The sequence below is a fragment of the Apus apus genome, chromosome 8, assembly GCF_020740795.1.
Source record: "Apus apus isolate bApuApu2 chromosome 8, bApuApu2.pri.cur, whole genome shotgun sequence".
Taxonomy (NCBI): Eukaryota; Metazoa; Chordata; class Aves; order Apodiformes; family Apodidae; genus Apus; species Apus apus.
In genome coordinates, this window is record NC_067289.1 from 26,619,506 (window position 1) to 26,644,405 (window position 24,900).

At 39.9% G+C, this 24,900-nt stretch overlaps 1 protein-coding gene across 3 annotated transcripts in view; it reads right to left on the bottom strand.

Moving 5' to 3' along the window:
* RNF13 (ring finger protein 13) overlaps positions 1–24,900 on the bottom strand; it is a 29,405-nt gene extending 4,505 nt beyond the window's left edge. The window contains exons 1-8 of one of the 3 annotated variants that reach the window (XM_051626631.1): positions 24,802–24,900; positions 17,901–18,028; positions 15,192–15,272; positions 11,528–11,653; positions 8,165–8,252; positions 6,248–6,338; positions 4,410–4,515; positions 1,963–2,056 (exon numbers count right to left, since the gene is read on the bottom strand). In XM_051626631.1, the coding sequence (XP_051482591.1) occupies positions 1,963–2,056; positions 4,410–4,515; positions 6,248–6,338; positions 8,165–8,252; positions 11,528–11,653; positions 15,192–15,272; positions 17,901–18,014 (700 nt within the window). In that variant the 5' untranslated portion in view covers positions 18,015–18,028; positions 24,802–24,900. Of the gene's footprint in view, positions 1–1,962; positions 2,057–4,409; positions 4,516–6,247; positions 6,339–8,154; positions 8,253–11,527; positions 11,654–15,191; positions 15,273–17,900; positions 18,029–24,201; positions 24,362–24,801 lie in introns of those variants that run through there. The other 2 variants (XM_051626630.1, XM_051626632.1) reach the window with 2 other exon arrangements.

Genomic DNA, 24,900 nt, shown 5'->3' on the forward strand with positions numbered 1-24,900 from the left:
GATTCAACCTATATATGGAAGTCTTGAAAACTGACACCCCACAGCTCATGAGCAGGCTTACCTGCCCGAGGAGCAGAGAGGGCCCCCTGGCAAAGCCCCAGGTCCTCTCCAGGCCAGTCAGAGGCAGCAGCTCTCCCGTGAGGTGGGTGCTGAAGGTCCCACACATGGAGGCCTCAGAGCACACGGGCCAACTGCTACATGGACGTTCCTCAGACTCCTGCCAAGGCCACACACCCTGGCCCAGCTCACCCTGCCCCACAGCCTGCTCCCAGCACCCAGGTTCAACGCAAACGGGTTTTCAAGAGCATACTGGAGACAAAAGAAAATCCACCATTCCTAAAAAACAGAGTTGCTTTCATCTATCTTTCTAAAGCAAAAGGTAAGACTGCTTGGATACATCATGGGGAAGACCAAAGTGAATACATTTCACAACAATGTCTTCAGAAAACCCATCTCTGATGAAGCAATTTCTCTTTATTGAAATTGTCACTGGTAACTACTGCAGGTACTGGGTCCAACTGTTGGTTTAGTAAATGGAGTTAAAGTAATCCAAAGGACTAATTTCACAGCAATAGAACCATAAAGAAACTGACATCCTAGGTGAAAAAAATAAGTTTTTTGTCCTGTTTTTCATAAGCCCTTGAATGCAGCAGGTACCTGAACACTTACAGCCAGGTTAACTTTACTATGGCAGACTGAGCTCCAAACAATTCACACCATGGAAGACTCAGGAAAGGAAGGAGGAAGGTGAATGAGGGAAACAGCAATAAGGTATCTTCATTCACTGGCTGCTCAGTCATGGAATTCTGGGAGCTACCGAAGATGCACACAATTAACTGAAAAAGATGCTAACTGACCTTCTTGAAGCAACTTTTCCCTTGCAAATTTCTTTTCGAAGTACAACATAATTTACTTGATATTTTTATTGTAATTAGATTTCACAGGGAATCAATACAAGGAAATAAAATTAGTACTAAGTTTTATCGGTGTAAGGTAGTTTTTTAGAGTTGATTTTAAATCCATGCCAATAGGTCATGCCACTGGAAATGCAGGCTGGCTGATTCAGGAGCAGCCAGTGGGTCTATCCCTGCCTCCAGACATACCCCCTAACATGGTCTGTGGGCCTCAGCCAGTACAGTCTCTATTGACATGATGTGTGTAGTAATCATTTCAATTAAGTAATTTTTGCACCTTTTCTTCTCATACCTTGCAATAGCTTGTATGAATGAACAGAGAGTAAAATAGTAACACATTTAAAAAACAACATGGAGACCAAGAAGATTTTCTTTTACTTTTTCAAAGAGTAGGTGACAACAGAGAAAGACTTAAGGCAGTTTTTCTATTTAATTGAATAAAGTAACTTACTACAGCTTTATTCCTTATTTTCTCATTAGATCTTGCATAAAATTAACCAAGATAAAGAATCACAAAATCAAGTATTCTGGCATTAAATTTGCATCACTCTTGCCCTACCAGAAGGACTGTGGTTGAAGGGAAGGATGGCATCTCTGGAAAAGCAGGTCAATTGCACATACAAAGTAGTTTTGTTTCACAGTCTCTGGATGTCAGGCAGCCCCTCTACCACTGGTATTTGCTGGTTCCCCCACAATTAATGGAAATCATGCACCACAGTGGCTGACTGCTGTGGGCACTGCTGCTGAGAGCACAACAAGGAATTTTGTGGCATTTCTGTATGGATTTTGTGGCATTCTAAGCAACACTTCAGTTCTCACTCACAGTGTGCATATGGTGCCTTCTCTGCATTAGAGACATGCTGGAACTCCTGCTTCAGCAAGAGCAGGGGCACATCAAGCTGCTCGTGGGCTTGCTCCATGCTCTACTGCCTACTTCAAGTGTACCCAAAATTCTCTCCAAAACTACAAAGCCTCTCAATTTAGAGGGTTTTTTTTGTTTTTAAAAACAAGAGGGTCTAATTAGTTAGACAAATAATTATCCACTTACCTTTCTTAAATTTATGTACAGGAAGTTTCTTAAGCTGATCCTTCCTGAGCCGATTCCTCCTTGCTCTGTGTCTGTCTTGCACAAATTTTGTGATCTGGAAAGAGCATAAGTGAGACAGCATCAACAGCAGCTAAAACCATACAAGAACAATGCAAATGCTCATTTATGAGTCTTCACTGAAAGGTAATCAACAGGGAACCCCAGCTCAAACTGAATCACCTCTTCCCTTGCCTTGGGTCAAGGGTGAAGCCAAAGAAGCCTTAGGCATGTTCTTGATGACCAGGGCACTTGAAACTGAAAAGGAACAAGCTTTCTTTGGAAAGGAAAGGCACAAAAACAATGGCCATTGCTGCAATCCTCTGAGGCCCAGGCAGAGCACGATGACACATTTCAGAGCAAAACACAATTAAGTTTGTATGGTTTCCTCACAGTCTGAGACTTTTACAGCTCCTTTGGAGGATTATTCCCATGACCATTAGAACAGTTTTCATAGTATCCAGCTGTAATTTGGGGAGGAGTAAAGGGGGTGCTTCAAGCCATAGTTACTTGCTGTCTACAACTATATCAAAGATTCTATTTTCATTTTCTTAATAGTCCCCAATACTATTTCTGTTCAGATTCTAATTCTAACCTTTGTGGTATGACATTATTTTTCAAATATGAGAACAAACAAGCAATGTCCTTAACCAAAGCATACACCTTAACGAGTCTTCTGACATTTGCAGAGGTGCTCTGCACGCACCTGTGCTGAGGGAAAGGGAAACACAGAGAGTACCAGCATTATAGACAGCATTGGAACATCTCACTTTAGGATTCCCTGAAAGGCACTGATCTATTTCACAGCAGATTCTTTTCTTAAAAGCATGAATGTATGTGTACAATGGAAATATTATTAGGACCATTTGAAACTGTATTTGGTTTTGGCAAAATAAAATGTATTTATGCTTCTGCATCACATCTGTTTTCACTTTTTAATCATATTTTGATCTAAACTGTGTATTCAGACTCCTTTTACCCTTGCTAAGCAGTGAGTTGCATGAATAAATTGCAGGTTTTCTGCTTTAATTAAGATACTTAGTAACAAACCAAGTCTCACATTAATTTCTTAGTTGTTATCCCATGCAGCTCTTTCAGCCTAGCCCTTCTGCCAGTTTTCTCTCCCCAGTCTAACATGAGCTGTGTGGATGGACTTTGGTGCTTCCAACATTATATAGCCTGTTTGCCAAAGACTCCAAACATCTGTCCCAAATACACAGTACAGATAACCCTGACTTGCAGATCTACAATGTCTTTTCCTCCTGGTTCCTGTATGGTTTTCCTCTACAACATCACTCTAAGACATGGAAAGAATAATTCATTTTAGCACTGACTACCTGGTGACACTAATAAAACTAGAAATTCAGGTCTCTCAAAGTCTTTGCTTTTATAACTGGGACATATTTGGAAAAATAAAATCTTAATCATAGTTTACAGACATGCCCTTTTTTTACATTTCCTCACAGTGCACAGACAAGGAAACTGGGGACAGCTGAAATGCCTGTAATTTTCCTCACCAAATGACTATTTCCCCTTCTCATGGCTAATCCTACCTAGCATCTGTCTATTCCTTTTGGGCTGTACAGATGGCTCTTCCCTATATGTTTTATTTGGAATCTGGAACTCTCAAATTCACAGACTATGTACAAAATTGTTTTAATTCACAGTACCAGCATGCTGATATAAAAAGACTGAGCTCTAAAAGGCAAATTTAAAAGAATCATAAGAAATATGGTATATTTAGATTGGATATAATGCAAGTTTTTTTGTGATGAGGGAGGAAGAAAATGTTATAGAACAGTTCACTTTTATCAAAAGGTAAAATAATAAACTGGTCAGAGACCACCAGAGATACAAAAAAGTGGGATGCTAAGTATTCTGCAATCATATCTAGCTTTGCTGTTTTACTTTCCTAGGAGACACATGACCAGCTGAACCTCTCAGACAAGGTGCATGCTGTGAGATGTGTGCTGAACAAGTTCTGAGCTCACCGACTGATCCCTGCATCTGCAGCAAAACCCAGCCAGAACAGGGGGACTGAGGTTTTCTGAGCAGGGCAGGTTTGGGAAGGTGGGTGCCACACTCTGTGTACCAGAGCACAAGAACAGTTTGTTCTTCATGGGGTGAAAAGGGAAGCCCTTGTGCATTGGGAGAGCAGCAGGGAGGACAATTCTTTGCCATTAGTTACATGCCAGGCAGAACACCCTACGGACTCCTGATGCCCCTTGGCCAAAATCCTGCACCTGTTCATTGTACTGAGAGCACAGAGGACTACAGGTAAGCAGGGTACAGGTGTGCAGAGCACACAGAGCCTTGGCTGTTCCTTGACTGCAGCCTCATTAACTGCAGGAAGTGATAGTTCTACCGTGACTTGTGTGAAAGAAAACTTCTTCTCATGAGAAGAAACTTACCATAAATATGACGATGAGAATAAGACAAATCCCTACTATTATTAGGAAAGGGATTAAGTAGTACTCCAAAGGAAGACTGAACTCTGGAATTAACACAACATGGCCACTGTGGGGAGAGAAAGGTAACACTTTCTAAATATGTTACAATTTAATGAACTATGAATTAAAGAATAAATACAATGAAACAAACCATTACAATAAATATCATCACTAGACACACTAAAGGAGCACATACCTGTGCACAACAAATTCAGCCAATACCTACACAACGTACAGCCATTTTAATAAAAGGATAAAACAATGTTTCTCATGACATTTTTTAATGAAAATTACTTATTGACTTCACTCATAAATAAATCTAAAGCAACCAGAAAAACAACCTCTTAGCTGCTTTGATAACAGAATGAAAAAATATAACATGACTACTGAAAGATACTGTGAAATCACTCTTATTAAATAAAGCACTGTTATACAAGAGGTTTAATTTCAAATCATGAAGCATGGTGTAAAGCACACCCTTTGTCCTCAGGAGAATCAATAAAATACAGTAACCAAAAATCTTCCTAGAGAACCTGAAATGGATGCTGTAAACCTGATATTTGAATACTACTATTTATTGATACTTGAGGAAGTAAATTCTCATTATTATTCTGCTGGCACAAGCAATCAAGAATGCCTGAGAAGGTGCAATGCATACACGTGTTAATAGCTCTATAGCTACTGCCCACGTGGAGCCACACTTCCACTTATCACGTAATTTCATCAGTAAGGTTTCTACTTCAGAATGACACAATCTAGTTCTGATTATTTTAGCAAAAGGACACCAGCAACACCTGAAGGAGCAAGGTCCTGAGCCTGAAAATAGCCTACACATCTGCCTTTCCATGCTGCTCAAGGTTCATATTCTAACCATATGGTTCTTGCAATGCTTTTCTTTTTAAAGTTTTAAACTTAAAAGCAGAACAGAAGCAGAGCAAACCAAATCATACATCCCATTAGAATAATCTTAAAAGCATCCTGCAGATTCACCTAGCACAGGAAGTTATCTCTGACTTGTCCTAGAACTATTAAAGCATGAAGAAAAGGGACAACTTCAATAGCCTTGTACTATGGATACCTATGTGCTCAGAAAGATGACCAGGTGTAGACACTTTGTACACTTCTGAACAAGGAATGCAGTCAGGAGCACCAGGGAAATCAAGAATCCCATTTTTCTACATCTCTTTCAGAGTATAAATGCACTTAAAGTAAATCAGAGAGGAGTTAAAAAATTGATATGGTTTGAACTTAAATCACTTAAATTGAAACTATCAATCAATGAAATCATCGGTGTCAGTATTTGTATGGATACCTAAGAATACAATAGAAAGGGTAGATTAAGACATACAGTTCAGTCTTGATTTGTCAATAGTTTCATGACTCCGTCACCTCAAATGTACTTTAGGGATTTAATTGCTTTTTAAATTACTTTTTAAAGACCAGCACCTGACTTCAGTGGAAATGGACAAACACAGTAAAAGAACCCACCCTTAAATCTGAAATATACATACTCTCCCAAACATTCCTGTGATTCCTACATCATTAGCTAAACTTCTATGTTTAATGCTATATGGAAATGAAAGGAGCAACATTTGAGCAACAAACAGCAACCTTCTTGTAGGAAAGAAATTTATATTAATTTATAAAATTCTTTCTGCACATTGCTCTCAGGCACAAGTTTGACCTGGAATACACCTACAGCCTCTGTCATCTCAACGTCCTATTTTAAATCCATAAATATTTAAAAGAGGCAATGGCTTAATGCAAGGAACATCACAGCCATGTGTGAGGTAACTCACCCCTTTTCGTAAGTGAACTCCTCTTTAAGAGAATTAGCTGATGTCTCGCCAATGAAGACAGAAGGAATGTCAATCTTCTTCAAAACCTCAACTGCATAAAAACAGCAGGATAATAAAACTATTATTATGCTGTCATTCTGTGGGCATTCTTAAGACATAAGACTTGGACATACTGTGACTATCACAACATGAAGACATATTTTAACATAATGACAGTCACACTGGTGCACATGCTACAACTTTACACGAGAAGTGGTATTATTTTTCCTAACAAATACCTAGGGGCTTTATTGCAGCTACAGAAACCAAAATTGTTACTAGAATACTTTAAGGGAGCATAAACCCAAAATATTTTTTGCAAAAACAAACAAACAAAAAAAAGAGGCACCATCAGAGCAAGTGTAACCAGAACATCATTCTTACTGAGGGATTTACCGGAAGTCACAAAGCTCCATCCATCTCCAGAATTTCTGGCAACTTACATGGTTTTGTGACCTGGTCCTGTAACATGAAATACTCTTTTTTTCCCCTCCTTTCCACCCTAAACATAAATGAACACACTAGAAACACCTGTGGCTAGAAAAGATCAAAAAGAAGAAAGAAGAGAATGAAAAATTCCACATCTTTCAGTCCCAAAAATTGTGACAGGACTGTCTCCCCTTCTCTACTTACTAGTGAGGACTCAAAGAGATGGAGCTCAAATGAAAAATCATTGAAAGATAAATCCCATATTCTAGAAACCTTCTCCCCAGCTTCACTTCATATTCACTTGCACCTCTGGCTTAGGCTTCACATTTCAGGGCCAAATTATCCTGAGTTTAGCCAATACCAAAGCATTCAGGCTCCTCAAGGCAAGACCAGGCACAGCTTCATGTCCTTTCACACTGCCTAAGCCTGCAGTTGTTGTGAAGTTATTTTGCATTTTGATTTCTCAGTGAAATCTGAAAATAAGATTCACATGGGTTGGGAATTCATCAAAACCATTCTCACAGAGCTTCCTGGGCTACTTAGCTGCCACTGAGTTTGCTAAACGTTCATTGCCTAGTTTCCTCCATGGTGTTCTCACTTGGAAAGTCTTTTTTTTGCTCTCATTTATGTTTTCATTCCATATTGAGCAAGCTCAAAAACTGAACAAAATAAATGCCACAGATATAACAGCACTACAGACAAAAAACATACCATAAGACAAACCCAACATTTTTACTAGGTTACAAGATGCTCTGAACATATTCACTCCATGAAAGGTTAAAATGGGAACAGGGAGCACCAGAACCCCTCAGAAAATGGTGTCCTGGTCTCAACACAGCCTTTACCTACTGGAAAACTGAAAAGATGTGCATGTGATACATATTCATGTGAAATTAGCATCCATTTGCCAAAGGAACAGAAAAATGTACACAGCAGTGCAGCAACAAAATGGAACCATTAGCAAACATTAACAAGTCATATTTTAAAGTTTTATTTTCTTCCAAAATAGAAGAGTTTTTTTATTTTTATTTTATTTCTTCTTAATTAACAACACATCAGCTCTTTTCCACATGTTGGGTCATCAATCTATCTCATAAATTTAACCATTTAACTCTGAACAGCTGAATTAAAATTTAAATTAAAAACAAAATAAATACTCAGATAATGTGCAAATTAAATGCCACAAGTACTACACAAGTATATATTTATGTTCTTATATTAACATACCACATTTTAAAATGTTAACAGAGGGAGGATTTCTTGTTGGGGTGCACTTTTTCAGGGTTTTTTTGTTGTAATTTTTGTTGTTTTGGTTTTGGAATGGGGGTGGGAGGTGGTTTTTCTTAAAGCAGGAGTTCACAGTAATACTTTTTTATACTGGTTTTAATACTTTGCATTCCAGTGGGTGAAATTATTTTCAAACAGGAGAGAAGTGATACCTGTACTTACTGTCGTTGGATCCCATGCTAATGAGGTCATCAGAATCAACATTGTGAACTATAGCTGCCTTGTATCCAGCTTTCTGTGCATTTAAAACCTGTAAGCCAGACAAAGGAAGATTATTCTAAAAAAAGTTTATGTTAAGCTTGAAATACAGACTGCTAGCACACTGCTCAACAGCAAAGTAGCTAAAAAAGTAAAACGGTGTGAGAATTTGAAATAAAAAGGAGTCAAAAATAAGACAAGGATTCAAAGGACTGAACATCAAAATATCTGAGCTTGTGACACAGAATGGCAGCAATGAAGTCATCACAAATCACCAGGTGTTGAAAATTAAGGAAGTTCACTGAGTGATTTGATCTTTAAAGCTTTCTGGTTCTCACAGATTCTTAATCTTCATATCCACATAAATGTGCTATGGTAATTAGTGAAAGCTTCTATGTAGCATCATTTTTTTATTATTAACTGCTTGTTTTATTTAACATCATGACCTGAACAGGTATTTATTAACTGTCCTTTAGACATGGAAATATGTCCTTCAGGACAGGTAGTAAATAATTCATATTACTTAAGAACATGTTTCAGTTACTTACACACTTTTGCCTCTTATTTAAAACACAGGCCCTTTGTTTAATTACTGACCTATAAAATGATGGTGTTCATGTAAAACCACACACACCAATGTGCCTGCAAGATGAGCAGGTGAGGCAGGGGCACTGGAGTGAAGAGCATAATTAACAAAGTGCCAGCCCAGGCTTAATGACACCACCCAGCTGCAGAGAGCAGCAGCTGCCTCTGCCATTACACTGTCAAGTTTCAACCTCACCTTCCCTACCCAGGGCCCACAAGACAGAAACACACTGCACCAAAACTGAAGCATTAACCCATTTTTAAGATATATCTAAGCAGGATGGTACAGCTTCAGGAGCTGATTTCTTCTTGCACAGTTACCTTCCACTATAAGAAAACAACAAACAGCTCTTTACCCAGATCCTCTCTCCTAACAACTATATTCCAAGCAGCAGAACAATGTTATTGGAAAATGCAGAAATGCAGACACCCTGAAAAACCCCATTGTTCAAATCAAGAAAAAAGAAAAGGAAAAAATCCATTTCAGATGTAAACAAACACATGGCTGGGAGTTTGGCCAACAGTACATCACTACAGAAAATATCCATAGTGCCTACACAAAATGATGTTATGTTTAATCATACATCTGCTGACTTCTGTGCCTGAAGAGACAGGTTTAATGCAGCGAGGTACCATTTACTTAATTTACACCTCATTTGCCAAACAAACCTTTTCTGTAGGCAGAAAAGGTGATACTTCCTACATGGTGTCAACAACATATTTCAGAGCCACTGATGACCAGACCCTAAATGCAGGCCTGAGGAACAAGTTCTGTAATTAAGCAGGAGTTGAAAGCACAGCACCCTCCTCTCGACCAGCTCCTTCCCACACTGGTCACCAGCACAATCAGCAGTAAAAGTCAGCTATAACAAGCAAGGACACACATCCCAAAGGGCTCTGAACTGATGCCACTCGTTCCCAGCCTTAACCCTTCTCCTTCTGCAACATAATTCCCCATGTAAGAAATCACTAGGTGCTGACAGAGAGATGGAAGGGAAGAGGAGATGGTTTCCAGCCTAGTAAATAGTAATACACAGTAAAATCAAGGAACAGCTACACACCTGCATTTGTATGTAAAACAGGAAAGATGTGACTTCAAAATAAACTGCAGTTTTTGTTAAAACCTATGTCCTGTCAGTCAACTAGCTGATATGTAATATAACTCACCTGCTGCTTCCTGGAGGAAATGCTGTAATACATATGAAATTATATGACAAAATATTGTTAGAGTATTAATACCATAAGAGTGAATTCACTGAACAGTTAGTACATAGATACTCATCTGCACCTTGGAACTTCTGATCCATTTCTATCATACTCTAATAACGAAATGTATGGGAATCCTCTTCTCCACAGATATTACATTAAATGTAAAACATAATACTTATGTACAGAGCTGGTGGGACTTAGCCCTTTGAGAACTGACCATAGAAACCCCTCGATGATAATGTGCAAATCTTGCACTTTCTACCAGGAACACTCCTTGACTGTGTGTGGCAAACCAGGGCATGTAAAATTAAAATACAAGAGTTCACATTTACTAAACTGATAGCTATGTGGAAAAGCAATTCTGCATGTCTTTTGCCTGCTTGGCTCCTGCCTTCAGCTGACCAACTTTCCAAAGCTCCTCAGAATCTCAGAATTCTGTGACCAGCAACTGAGATGTGATTTTTTTGGTTTAGCACCAGAGTACAAAAAGCTGAAGGCTCAGTCATAATGCAGGCTTCAACCAAACAATTATTTCCAGCAAACAAGCATTTGCTGTGCTTCTGATTAAAAACATATTCCACTAGAAAATTTCAGCCCTGCTCCTTTAACAGTGTTTTCAGCAGTAATAGTGTCCCATCAATGTAGAAGCAGCAATTAGATAGACCAAGAGAATGTAAAAAAAGGCAGTCATTTCCCTTTTCCCACTAAGCCATATACACAGAGAGTGACAGGATTCAGGGCACAAAATATGTGACGTTCCTGAGTTTGATGCGAAGGCAGATGACACGAGCAGTGAGGCTGCCTCTACAGCTGGAACCTACAGTCTGGATAGGACTGACATGTTTAACCACATCACTGAACATACCACATGGCAGCAAACACACCAGAATCTCCTTTTAGTTTAGAGCCCTGTTTTCCTTTGCTGCCCCATACATCAGGGTAATTTTCAAGAAAACCATATATTCTAGCCAAGCACAAATAATTCTATTTTTGTATTTTTCAAAATAACACAGAGAGTAGTCCACTTCAGCTGGAGATAAATATTTTTATATAAATACTTCAACATACAACATCTAGCTGTTGTACTCATTTCAAAGAACTTCTGTTCTGTCCCTGGTACTTGTTTCTACCCAGCACTGCAGTGTCTCCTCATCAGCCAGCTGTGACACTACTGTTGTTCACAGGGTGAGCCACAGGAAGAGCCACAGCTACTTATCTGAACAAAAACAAATCAGGGAAGTAGTTTACAGATTTTGGGAGTGTCCTGGTTTGAGGGGCAGGGTGCTTTTATGTTATCTCTGTTCCCTAAGCTTGCCTGTGACTGCTGACAAGAACAACCAATCCTACTGCCACCACACTGCAGCACCCGTCACCTTTACCGGCCAGGTAAGCTGGCTCACAAACACCCAGTCTTAAATTAATCTGTATTACAACACTGCTTTATCTGCCTGTAGACCATAACATTCTCCCTTGCCTTTGCACCAGTATCTAGAAAAGGAAAAAAATAAATAAATATGTAAAAACCAGTCTTACCTTGACATCAAAGTTGCACTCAAGCCTTCGAATTAACACAATAAAAGCACCAGAGGAGTTGTCCTTCAGGGGAGGTGGGGCTATAGGCTCACATGCATTCTCTGGTTTTGAATTTATTAAGAATCCCTAGAAAACAGGAACAAAAATAGGGGTTTTATTTCGCTTTGTCTTAACAAAAGGGTTGGCAGCCAAGTATAAGCAAAGAAAACTGTAGATTTTCATACAACAGCTAAACAAATTCTTATTATCAACTCAGCCCTGTATGATAGCAAAATTTCTGCTACATCTTTGACTATTTATTTTGATTCATCAGGATCTTCAGGTCTGTAAAGAATTAGAAAGTTTGACAGAAAATACAGTTTTTCCACTTACATCATCTGAAGTTCCTAACTTGGACTTTGCAGTGTAATTCAGCAAAAGAGGATTGAATACATTGCACTCATATTGTGGAACTATTATCCTAAGACATATGGAGACCAAAAACTTAAATACAGTAGCCTAGGAAGCACTAAGACAAACTTGGCAATTAAAAGGGGAAAGCAAAGCAAGTTAGGTGTGTGAAATCCACGCTGAGCTAGCACACAAAATAGCTGATTTACTGTGGTAAGCAAAAGTCTGCAGATCATCAAATCTGCTGGAGCTAAAAGACTCACAGGAGTAGGAAGATCTGGCAGCACCCATCTTGCAGCAATATTTGGATTGTTTTAGGTGTTAGTCTTCCACCACTGAAAATGAAACTCTCCCAACCTCGTGTTTTAACATCTGCTGAAAAATTCTACAGCTTCTCTGAGGGCACACACTCACCTGAGAACTGAACACACTGACACTAGTCCCTCTCCACCACGTGGGGATTTCAAGGTTGACTAGGCCCCTGAAAGTTCTTCCCTTCTGCTGTAAATGCCCTGTAGATTCTGCTGACACGGGAACTCACACCTGACACACACCAAAAAGGGGTCACACAGGCTGCACAACACTCTGGTCTGGCTCTACAGCGAGCAGACCTTCCCTTTTCTGTTACTAGGACGTGTTTGTTTCCTTGGTAAAATCTCTAGATCACCTGAAAAGAAGCTTCTTGATTAATTAGATTAATATTAATTAACAATTAGATTGATATTAAAAGGATTCCCTTCTGTCAACCTCTCTGCAACAGACTTAGATTGCCAAGATGCAGAAGAACCCAGACTGTACACCCGGAGGAGGCTTTGTCTGCCCTTCACGTGAAATACATTTTCAGAACAACCACCTTTGTCATTTGGTGTAACAGTATTCCTACAAAATTCACACTCGTTAAAATCAGTTTTAAAGCTAGAGCAAATTATCATACAGATAACGAGCAGTAAATTACCAGAAAATAAAAATATCAGTTATTTGTTTTATACAAAGATCATGAGAAGCTGCATTGCTGTGGGCTCAAGAAATTGTTACAGTTGTAGATACAACCCAGAGAGTTCTAAACTGTTTTCACTGACAGCTTTAGATATATAGAGATGTCATCACCTATGTAGAAATAACAATTATATATAATATTATAGTTTATATATAATTATATATAAACATACATAAAACTAAGTTCAAATATATAAAATATATGTACGTTTATATACACAGTTTATATACCTATAGAAACTGTCAGTTTAAATGTACTTTATACATATAATCTCTATATATTATTCATAAAGTTCAACCTACAACAGAGACAAGCAGTTTTGTTTTGAGGAATAGATTTTTGTCATGAAAATATCCCTTTTGGCAGAGAAGCTGCACCAGCAATCTGTTCTCTGCCAAGTCTGGGGTGAGAGGCACAACATTACACTGTCTACATCAAGTACAAGCAATGTCCACTGAAAATGTTACACTGATTTGCTGACAGTCAAATACAGGTCCCCCAGGGTCCCGATTCACAAGGCAAATTCTACTCGCGTTACCTTGTTTCACAAGAAGCATTTACTCTTTCTGAATCAGAGTGGTACGTCTGGAACCAACTGCATCCTAGAGAGAACTCACGCAACTGACACAATACCATGTCACAGTTCAAGAAATCACAGAACCATAGAATGGCGAAGGTTGGAAGGGACCTTAAAGATCATCAGGTTCCAATCTCCCTGCTATGAGCAGGGACACCTCCCACCAGACCAGGCTGCAAAAGCCTCATCCAACCTGCCCTTGAACACCTCCAGGAATGGGGCAGCCACAACCTCTCTGGGCAACCTATTCCAGCACCTTCCCACCCTCATGGTAAAGAATTTCTTTCTGATGTCCAACCTAAATCTCCCCTCTCTCAGTTTAGAACTATTGCTCCTTGTCATATCACTGTCCTCTCTGGTGAAAATCCCCTCCCCAGCTCTCCTGGAGCCCCTTCAGGTACTGGAAGGTGCTACAAGGTCTCCCTGGAGCCTTCTCTTCCCCAGACCGAATAGCCCCAAAGGCTAACTACAACTAGACTGGATTTTTCATAATGCTACAACACATTCTTAACTATTTTTAACTGAGGAGCTGCTCTTCTAAGGACACAGGCCTAACTGACCATTTATGAGCAAAAAAAAAGCTCCTACATTGATGCTGTAGCACTAGTTGTTATGGAATGTGACAGGTTATGCTTTACAAGTTGCATATTAATAGATCTCAATCATAAGCACTGAAAGTGTATAACATTTTCATCCTATTTCAACCAGTTGTAGCATTTTTTCAATAATTAAAATCTCAATGCAAACCAAAAAGAAAGTTTTAGTATGATATTCAGAACTAAAACTCATCATTTTTGCACAGGTGACAACATCCATTTCAGTGAAGACCTGTAACAGTTCAGCTGTAACAGTTGAAAAGGTTAGAATCAAAGCTCCTTATCTCTATTTTTGATGTGTTAACTAGGCTCACTACTTGGGCAAATCACTTAATCACCCTCTGTTTCTCAGTAGAGTCAGTAAACAACTGTACAGGTCTACCACCACTTCTCCCCATGATAAACCCACTGGGCAATGGGGGTTAGGGCAGAACTGCAGCCCCTGAGCTTCTCCATTCAGTTGCCTAGGAAACACCAGAAGGAAAGCAAACTGACAACAGCTCTTGTACTTCACCAAGAAAATGAGCTACAATGCCTTCCACAGCACTCTGTGGGCCACAGGCAAGGAAGATAATCCCTCCTGCCTTTCCTCACTTTACAGTGTGAAAGGGCTCATTAATATACAACCTTTCAGACAGAAAATCCTTCAAATATATATATATTTTTTAATAAATCAAGACAAAATTCCATCTGGCATCCACTGATACCAGTGCAAGGAAACTAACATCATGTATCAGTACTACATCCAACTTTGGAGAAAACAATGATATACCAAGCTTACTTCCTTAGATTCCCATCATTCAGCTATTTTTAATGTACTTATTTATTAAAAATGTTCAGGAAATTCTCTTACATACAAAAGGTCAGATTATCAAAACTATCTTTTAGGAGAGGAATCTCCTATTCACATGCAACAGTTCATTTAAGACCCTCTGCATGTTTGCTTTGCTTCAGCAGTAGATTAATCAATTCTGTGTTTATTTTTTGTCAGTACTAAATTCATTTAACTTCTCTCCTTTTTAGCTTACAGAAGAAATGTTCAGCAGATACAGTCCTCTATATACATATTAAGAATATTAATATATATGTTGGTGGGATTTTTACCTTCAAGCCTTCTGCTGGCAGTCTGTAGCCAAACCTAGCAGGTAGATCATCAAAGGTCTGGGTTCCATTTTCAAGGTTATACTAAGAGAAACAAAGTGCAAAGAAAATTCAGGCTTGCAACAAGACAGAAATACAAGTATAAGCAGAAATAAACAATACTAATATTTTTATAGATTAAAATATTTATCAGATATAGGGCATCTTGTGACCATGTCAATGAAATTACAAAATTGCTTTTTCCCCTAGTCTTCCACTCACATGGCAACATCATCCTTCTCTTATCTAGTTTTCAAATAAAAGAAAGAACAGCTTTTAACAGGTAGTTTACTGTAGGCAAATAAGAGCCTCCATAGGTTATCCCTTCTCAAATCCCTGCTATTCAGGTTAGTAGCTGAAAACCATTTCTACAGTTTTGGTTTATAGTATGAGTTTTCATTTCAAAAGACAGAAATAGTGTGAAGACCTTAAATCTGCAGAAGCTTTGTTTCCCCTTTCCTTGTTCATCTTTTGTAGCTCTATGATATGCCTAAGCAATGCAGAAAGAATCCATAAAAGTGTGAACTATATGTATGCTAAAATATTTTTCATTAAAAGTAAAAAAAGTTAGTTTCTGCAAAAGTTGCAAATTACTCAGTAACTGACTTGAATGCACATCAGTTGTTAAGTGTTTTTAAATAGTTTAGTGACTAGAAATATTTGTCTATTCATTGTACCATCTAATAGTCCTACAGAACAGTCGAGCAGGGACTGTGTTTATCTCAGAGGGAGAAGACATTTCCTAATAGCCAGACTCAGACAGGGGAACTCAAAGTGCAGTTCAAAGAACAACACTACCATCTTTCAAAGGAGCAACATTTCAAAGCAGCTTCCTTCCCACAGACTTAAAGAAAATGGAGGGAAAAGAGATAGGAATGGAGCTAAGTTTCAGGGCAGTGTTTCTGTTGAGTGTAATCAGTCTGCTCCATGCAGCCTCTCCTCTCTCCCTCATCCCACACCACAGCTCTGCACCAGGATGCTGCCTCCCCCTGTCCTAACTGTGCACCCACTGACCTGCTTCACAATGTCCTTCCTGAGCTTGTTCTCCCAGGAATCACTGAGCCATGCCCTACTTAAGCTAGGGTCAGACACAAACCTACTCATTTTTATCTCTTTTTAGAAAATAACCAATCATACACACAGAAAAGTACTTTATACAAACACAATCCTTCATTTGAGACCACAAGGATGGAAGAATGCAGAAACATAAAAAGACACCTAAATCAAGAGGAAAAAGATCCAAACGTCCAGCTGGAAGTTTGCTCCCCAAACAGGCAATCATTAACCCATGCAATCTTCCAATTCCATGTGACACCGTGTGCAAACATTCCCTATTCTTCCAAGTATCGCTTAAGCATTCTACTGGCTCCTTTTCACAGCAAACCTTAACAAGTGTCTAGTTCATCTCTTCATTTCCTATTTCAAACATTCTCAGAATAGATCTGTAACTTCCAAATATCCAAGAATAAAAGACATCTCATTTTTAGGTGGATTTATTTTAGAATACTGCACACTGAAGCTTAAATAGAAATAAAACTGAACTTCAAAAATGCCCTCATTTATTTTCTGTTGGTAGGTTTTGTTTCTTGAAAATGTTTTTCTAAGAGAGGAAGTAGCAAGAATGAAAATTAGGGTGGTTCTTTTTTTATAAAAAGAGGAAGGATAGGCATGGTGAGAGAGGAAAGGGGGAGGGGAAATCAAGTTTACAGTAGAAATCCAGTTTAAAATTTCGTAACAGAAAGAAAATGTCAGTTCCATATTAAAGCAATTATCTATCTGTATTGTTTCATAAAAATGTACCTACAAGGAATAGTAATAGACTAGCAACAACCCAAAGATCCAAATAACATCATTCAGTCTTAATCGATCCCACACTACCACCAACTTTTAAGTACTTTTATTTTAACATTTAGCTTCAAGGGTTTTGCACTCTGTTCTCCCAAATTAATTGATGCTTTATTTATAACTCTCCTGGATATCAATGTTACTAGCAGAGAACATAGAGACTCCAGTTCTTAGGCTTAATTATTTTAGTGGCTTAAGCTGTATCCTACATAGACACATATAACTTCCTCCATAAAACTGCACAATATTTAAAATTGTAATAAATAGCCCAGCAACAACTTTTACCATTGACCCCGTGTTCATTTAATTTTACTAGCCTGATCATTTAAAATTTGACACACCCAGAAACACTATTCTTAATGACAGCAGAAATCATCAGCTATTTAAAAAATATCCAGATGTAGCATACACAAAATGTTATTGAAAAGGCCTCCAGCACACACACAAATTCTGCTAAATAAATAAAATAAATTTATTTATAAACAGTTACCCTACAAAATGCAATCCACCACCAAAACTTAAATTGCTGTCTAAATCAAGCCATCACAGGATTCTTTTAACAGGGCTATAACATGCTACAGGACATCTGCTCAGATTGCAACTTTTTAGGTGACTACAGGAGTGAAGTGATTTCACTGTCACGGTATCTGAGCACACACCATTTCTGAGATCACTTGGAAACATACAATTTATCTTTTTATTGAACTAAACTGTTAGGGTGATTCTTGCTATAGCATTTATTATATTCACTGATTCGTTAATACAACAGTTTAAAAGAAGACTGAATTTTAGAGACATTAAATCTATGTAGAAAAAAATTATACTTACTGCTAAAATATCTGCCTCCACAGGTAAAAGATTCAGGAAAGCAAATAACTGAACAGTCAAAATAGTGTATATCTGAGTGGCAGACAACATCAGCATTCCTATTGACAACAGCATATTTTATTTAATACCTGCAACAACAGAAAAAAACAGTCAAGGCATACAGCAAATATCTTCCTCTGTCATTTTACTAGGCTCTATTGATTAGTTAAAACTTTTTTTTCAAAGAAGCACACGAAATATTATTCTACGTTTACTCTTGACTCTATTATTATTTTAGAGAAAGAAGTCCCTTTCCTAAAAGCATGTCACCTCCATAAGAATGCATGCATATGACTCAAAAATTAAAACAGCAGCACTTCAAAAAGCTTTGGGCAACAGAGAGCAAAGCAGGCGGCACACAGGAACAGCATTAATCACCCTGAGACACTCTTCATTTTAATATTCCCTTCTGCCAGCATAAATCCAAATCAGCAAAATTCCTCATGTACCGGGAGTAATCCCACTAAAAGCATTTATCCTAAATATAGACTTGCAAAACCAGTGTGACACCAACAGGTAACAAACACAAACCAGCTCTGTCAGCCCCAGGGAGATTCACAGGAGCTCAAAGGCACCCCATGCTCCGGGCAGTTTCCTGTCAAGGGGGTGCACTTTGGAGACCTCTGAAAAAGGACACAAGCACTCTGTAAAATATGCCTGTATGCATTGCACAAGCTCATGACATCAAAAGAACTTAAATGGTTGGGTTTTTTATAAATTTTCATCCAAACCAGCACCAAAAAGCAATAGCTTGTGCCTGCAAACACAGGGACAGGTTTTCTGACAGAAACTGCTCTTTAAACCTGCTGATTTACCATTAATCAAACTAAAAGTGAGGAGTTAGGAAGGAGGAAGCAAAGAAAAAAATTGTTATATTTTTTCTTGCCACACAAAGAGATTTTAAAATATATATTAAAAACAAATTAGGTGCCTGAACACCTGCCTTGTATAAGCAATGATACCAGCACCCTTACTAAAGTCAGGGAGAACACTGTTGTCTTCAACTGCCCCAAAAAACCCCAAGCCCCACAAAACAAACAAACAAAAAAACACCAAAAAAACCTCCAAACAGAATAAACATGTGCACAAACAGAAGTTTGAATTCCCTCTAAAATCTAACACATGTATTAACTGCAACGATAACAGATTTTATTCTGTAATGTCACACCAAATTGGGCCAATTTTACAATTATTCATGTCCTGAAACAAAAAAGGCCCAAAGACAACGTAAATGTTAAAAATAAAATGTTTACATTTTGAACATTTCAATTCATTCCAGCAAAGTTGGAAGTTAACACTTAAGATATAATCCACAGTACTGCTCATTTTAGCAGCCCACTATGCTCTGAAATGGGTTACAGATTATTTTCCTTTTGTCTCTTCTAAATAGTTTTCTGACACCACCAAGAGACTCAATTTAGAAAACAATCATTACTCTGATTGAAATGTCATTTCCATAGCTGACAAAGGCAGTTTCTTAGGGCCACAGAGTTTATTGAATGTCTGTGAAAGGCCAAGTGCCTCTGCACTTATTATAGGGCCCCCTAATTTATGACCTCACAATCCACAAACATATGAACAACATGGTGCAAATCTGCAACATTTGATAATCATCATGTTTAACATAATAAGAAATGGTGTCTCTGCAAAGCTTTAATCTCAAATACTCAACATCATGTGCCCAGAGGCATTCAATCCATAGAATCACAGAATCATCAAGGCTGAAAGGGACCCTAAAGATCACCAAGCTCCAACCCCCCAGCCATGAGCAGGAAACCACTAGACCAGGCTGCACAAAACCTCATCCAACCTGGCCTTAAAAACCTCCAGGGATGGGGCATCAACAGCCTCCCTGGGCAACCCATTCCAGTTCCTCACCACTCTTAGAGTGAAGAATTTCTTCCTAATATCTAACCTAAATCTCCCCTCTCCCAGTTTAAAACCATTAACCCTTGTCCTATCACTGTCTTCTCCAGTGCAGGTCTTTCAGCTTCTAAGAAAATGAAGAGGCAATTACACAACACACTTGCATGTGCAGGTAAAAACTTCACTAACTGAACTGCAAAATGAAGCAAAAACTTGGTTTGGGCAAGGGAAAGGAAGAAGTTCCAGCCTTCCATGTAACCAACTTAAATCTTTCAGTTCATGCCACTCACATACTGAACCAAACAAGGCTCTGTAGGGGAAAAATATGACAATAGGATCTATTAAACTCTACCACCATTTCTACACAAGAGGGAAAAGGGGTAAACTGAAGTTGCAAAAGTAGCCACACCCACAGCATCTCCTAATTTCTGAGTCCTTGAATTTCCACATGAACTGTACCCTTTAATATATTCCCCCCTCAGAAGTTTCCTGATAAAGGGGTTTAAATTCCTGCACGTAACTTCCCACAGCTTGCAGTAACATGGGAGGTTGAGATTTAGCCTTAACTTATGCTGTTGAGAAATCCAATCTGAACTGGAGGAACAGAGGACAAGGGGATAGAGACTTCAGAGAGGAAAGACATGTGGCTGGTTAAGAATCCTGGTGAGATGCCCATCTGCCTTCTCCTCCATCTCTCATGAGCTACATGTCCTGGATGTTGTTCCCAAAATACAGGATGGGTTACTGCCATGCCTTTCCCCACCCTCCACAAAAAAAGCTTAAACCAGTGTTTGTTTTCTCTTCCTTTTTACTGACTCCACCCCTTCACTTTCTTTTCCCCAAATGTCATATAATCTATCAATTTGAGTTTATTCAAACAGAACTCAACATCAATGTACAATTTCACCAAAGTACTAGTAGAACGTGTTCTGCATCAATACTCTGTACAAGTAACAAAAATACATTTAATCTTTATGAGCATATTATAAGCCTTTATGGGCCTACTGACATGGGAGATGTGTTCTAGATCTGCTTTTTTAAAAAACACATTTCAACACATTTCATTGTAACAACCCAGATAATTTAATAGTAGAACTTCCATCTGCAGAACCCAAGAGAACCACCGCCATCCACCCGTGTGTGCCCTGCTCTTCCCACCCAAGTGCAGTGCCCGGGTGGGCAGAGGAGACAGACCCCAGGAGTCTGCCTCATGACCCACCTGGGCCTCACACTCCTTGTCTGCTGGGTCTGTGTTAACAAAGAGTGACAGAGAACTCTTCCTCACTGAAAGTTTCTTCCAAGCAAAACTAGTAACTAAGGTAATACATTTTAGTGCTTAAACAAGTACCTTCTTGCTTTTCTTTGCAGACAGCCATCTTAACAACCACAACTCTTCAAGAGCAAGGACTAGTAACAGAGGATTACCTTAACTGAGCTTCCCACAACAGCCCTTCACTTAGTAACCTGGGATACAGCAAGGGAGGAGTGAACACCCTGACCATCATTCATTCCCAGAAAAGCTGTGGCACTGGGAAGAGCCCCATGAGAATGGTGGCAGTCCCTGTTAATGAGAAACATCCAAGTGGCATCTGCCCCTGAGCCCTCACTTCCAAATGCCTCTCACTGCAAAAACACAACCTGAAGACAAAGATCAAGACCTCTGTTCTTCACTGACAAGTCACAGATGACAACCTCTTTTTTTACTGTTGCTACAGTCACAATGCAGACCTAGGGCAGACAATTATTAGCTGTCTGCAGAGGAACTTTAGACTCCTCTTAGGCTTAGCTAAAACATAATTCTGTGCAGGCAACCTCTCTTAAGAGCATACAAGTACAAAATATCTTACTTTCCTCATAAAAACTCACACCTAAATGTGATCAAGCTAAAATTTCCAACACTCAAAATCCTCACACATTCAACACCTCCTACTGCAGAGCACAAAACAAGCAACAATTCAGTGCTACAATCAGCATGAAATCTAACCACTCTTACTGCTCAATCTAAAATAATCGCTGGGTTCACAGAGGGACGACTGAGTCTTTCTAGCCATTCTTCTAGTCTCACAGTAAGAAATAACTTGAAATGAAAAAGTTAAAATAGTGGTGACACAAAATACAGCAAAAACACTGGATCAAATATTGCTATAATAATTACAATAATTCAAGGACAAGTTTTAAAAGGTATGTGCTTAATAACACCTTTATCAGAACATCAGATCTCTAATTTCTTTTACAGGATGAATTGAAAGTACTTCACAAATAATTACAACTCAATTAGGTCATCCTAATTGTTCACCTGATTGTTGAAAAACTCCAATTTGAGGCTTCTTACTTAAATGGTTCCGTGTGGATTTGTTTGGGGCTTTTTTGACTGTAGATAGTTCGTTCTGAAAAATATAACTTTGTTGACTTACTCAAGAAATCACATCAAGACTGCTATATTCCCTTTCTGAACCAAGAATCACCTCAGAAATCCTGTCTTCCTGTCCTATCCGTTGTGGGTTTCTTAAAGAGGAAGCATTGTCCTAAGATCTGAGGCTCTCAACATTAATTAAAGAAAATACCGGATTTACACGAACACGAAGATAATGAAAACTCATTATTACTGACAGGAGGAAACAGCCAATACTTTCAAAACCAGCTCTCATGATTCTGACTTGGCCCTTCAGACACATGATGCTTTGCAAAACTTTCAACGGGTCAGCGGAACAGAAGTTACAGTCACAGGAACCTGTAGTGAATTACGAAATTCATGAATTTTTATATCTATATTAAGATTTACCAGTTTCTCTCTTCAGAGGGGCATGCCCGAGCAAAGAGGCTGTTGCTGAAACTGGGAGGATACAGAACAATACCATTATTTTTACTAGGACAGAAACAACTAGGAGCTACCTCAGTATTTTAACCAATGCAGTAAATTCAGCAGATATCTTAAAACACTGAGAAAGCACCAAAACAGTGTTGAGTGTGGTTAGAAAATACCACAAGTAAGGCTGTCCTTGCCAAGAATGCGCATGTACAGTGCAGTCTTTTCTGTCAAACAATCATAGGCTCTTCTGGGCCCAAGAACTACTGCCTCAAAAGCAAGCAAAAGCCTTGGGATTCCTGAAATTCCATGGCTCCTTTGTAGACTACAATGTTAACTGAGGGAGGCAGCTTCTGGCAGGCAGAAGTACAGGTATAAAAGTCATTAAAGGCTATACTGTAAACCACACAAAAGAAGTTAAACTTAACTTTGCATTAATCTTCAGCACTTTGCACCTGATTTTCTAATGTCTATAAAATTCTCCTCAAGTAACTTTGGGCACTTTGAGTAGTTTTTATTCTTCCCACTCAGCACCTTAGAACTGATAAAACAAACCAAGCCTGAGGAGCGACATCCCTGTCACATGCTGCACAGATCAGCAGGTGAGAACTGAGGGGAGGATGTGGGTGTGCCCTGGCACAGCACCCGCTGCAGCAGGACAAGCACTCAGGAAACACACTGAGGGCACACCAGACCAGGCACTGCCCGTGGAGACAGAGCAGCAGCAGCAGCAGAGCTGCTCGATGTGCAAGAGAAAACACTCCTGACTGCACCTTCCAAGGAAGGGGGGAACAACATGTCCCTTCACACTTGAAGACAAGGACAGCCAAATAAACTCAATTACAACAGACGACAGACACATCCCTCTGCTGTGCTGGACACCAAGAACATGTTGCCTGCCTCTTAACACATTAGTGGTATTGTTTGTATTAATAATAAGGGGCTGTAAAACACAGCGTTTTAACACTCCAAGACCAGAACATACAACCCAAGCGGAAAATGTTCTTCTGGATACAGTCAAAAATCCCATTTCCACAGGTACCAAGGATGAACAAGCCTTGGGAGCACATTTAGGACAGATGCTGAGAAGAAATTACATGGCTTGGGACACAGAGATAGACTATTCAGAGCTTCTGGCAACTATCCACAAACCACACTCCACAAAGTGCACAGAAATAGTAATTTTTTCAGAAGTTTGTAACTCAAATCAACTCAAAACACATTTCACAGCAGAAGACAAAGCAGTCCTTGTCCACATGGTTATGCTTATGCTTCAGCCCTCTCAGGAAAACAGCTCTTTTCCCTCCCACTGGTGAAAAAAAACTAGCTTGCACATCTGTATTAAACAAACAAATTCTGTTTTACTGCAAATTAGGATTACAACGCTTACAGCATCCACAAAAATAACATAAACGTTGTCCTGCCACAAACTCAGTTGAAGACATTCTAAATATTTGCGTAGGTTGAGCTGCACCTCCCAAAATTACACAAAGGGTGAACAAACATTACCTAGATAAAATTAAAAGTTTTCACACATATCCCCAAAAGCCCCGATATCAATGCTTTTTGCATTTTGATGCCATTACTAACCTGAACCTCCGTTCAACATCTATGCAGAGAACTGATAAGCTAATGCACAAAATTCGGTGTATCTAGTAAGACGCAGGCCCCAGTCCTCTCCATTTGTTTTCGGCTCTTTACTGGCAGTGTGCTGGTCAGCCAGGCAGACTCCACGCTGGCTCATTACCTTCCAAGCATAACCGGTATCTCAGCGCACCGACACGGCCTTAGAAGAACCACACACCGGGCAGTTGTGAAAAGCAGAGCACGGGCTGAGCTCTCGGCAGCCGGGAAGCGATGCTCGGGAGCGCCCTGCCCGCCCTGCCCTGCCCTGCCCTGCCCTGCCCTGCCCGCCGAGACGGATCTCCGCGCAGACTGCAACGGCAGCGAAGCGCTAGGGCCGGCGGCCTCTCAAGCCGGGCCCACGGCGCCGGGCCCGGCCGCGGCCCCGCCTGCACCCGCGGACGGGCGGCCCCGCCTCGCCGCTAAGGGTGGAGGCAAATAGGCGCTGCGCAACGGGGCGACGGGCCCACTAACTCCTTAACCGCCGCGAAGCCGGGCAGCCCGGCAGCAGCGAGGAGGCGCGCGGGGCCCGCGCCCCGCCCCGGCGGCGCTCACCGCGGCGCTCACCTGCGGGCCCGGCCCGGCGCGGCGCGGGGAGCCGAGGGCCGCGCCTAGGCCGACGCCATGGCGCGCTCCGTCCGCTCGCGGCCGCGGCGGAAGTCCCGC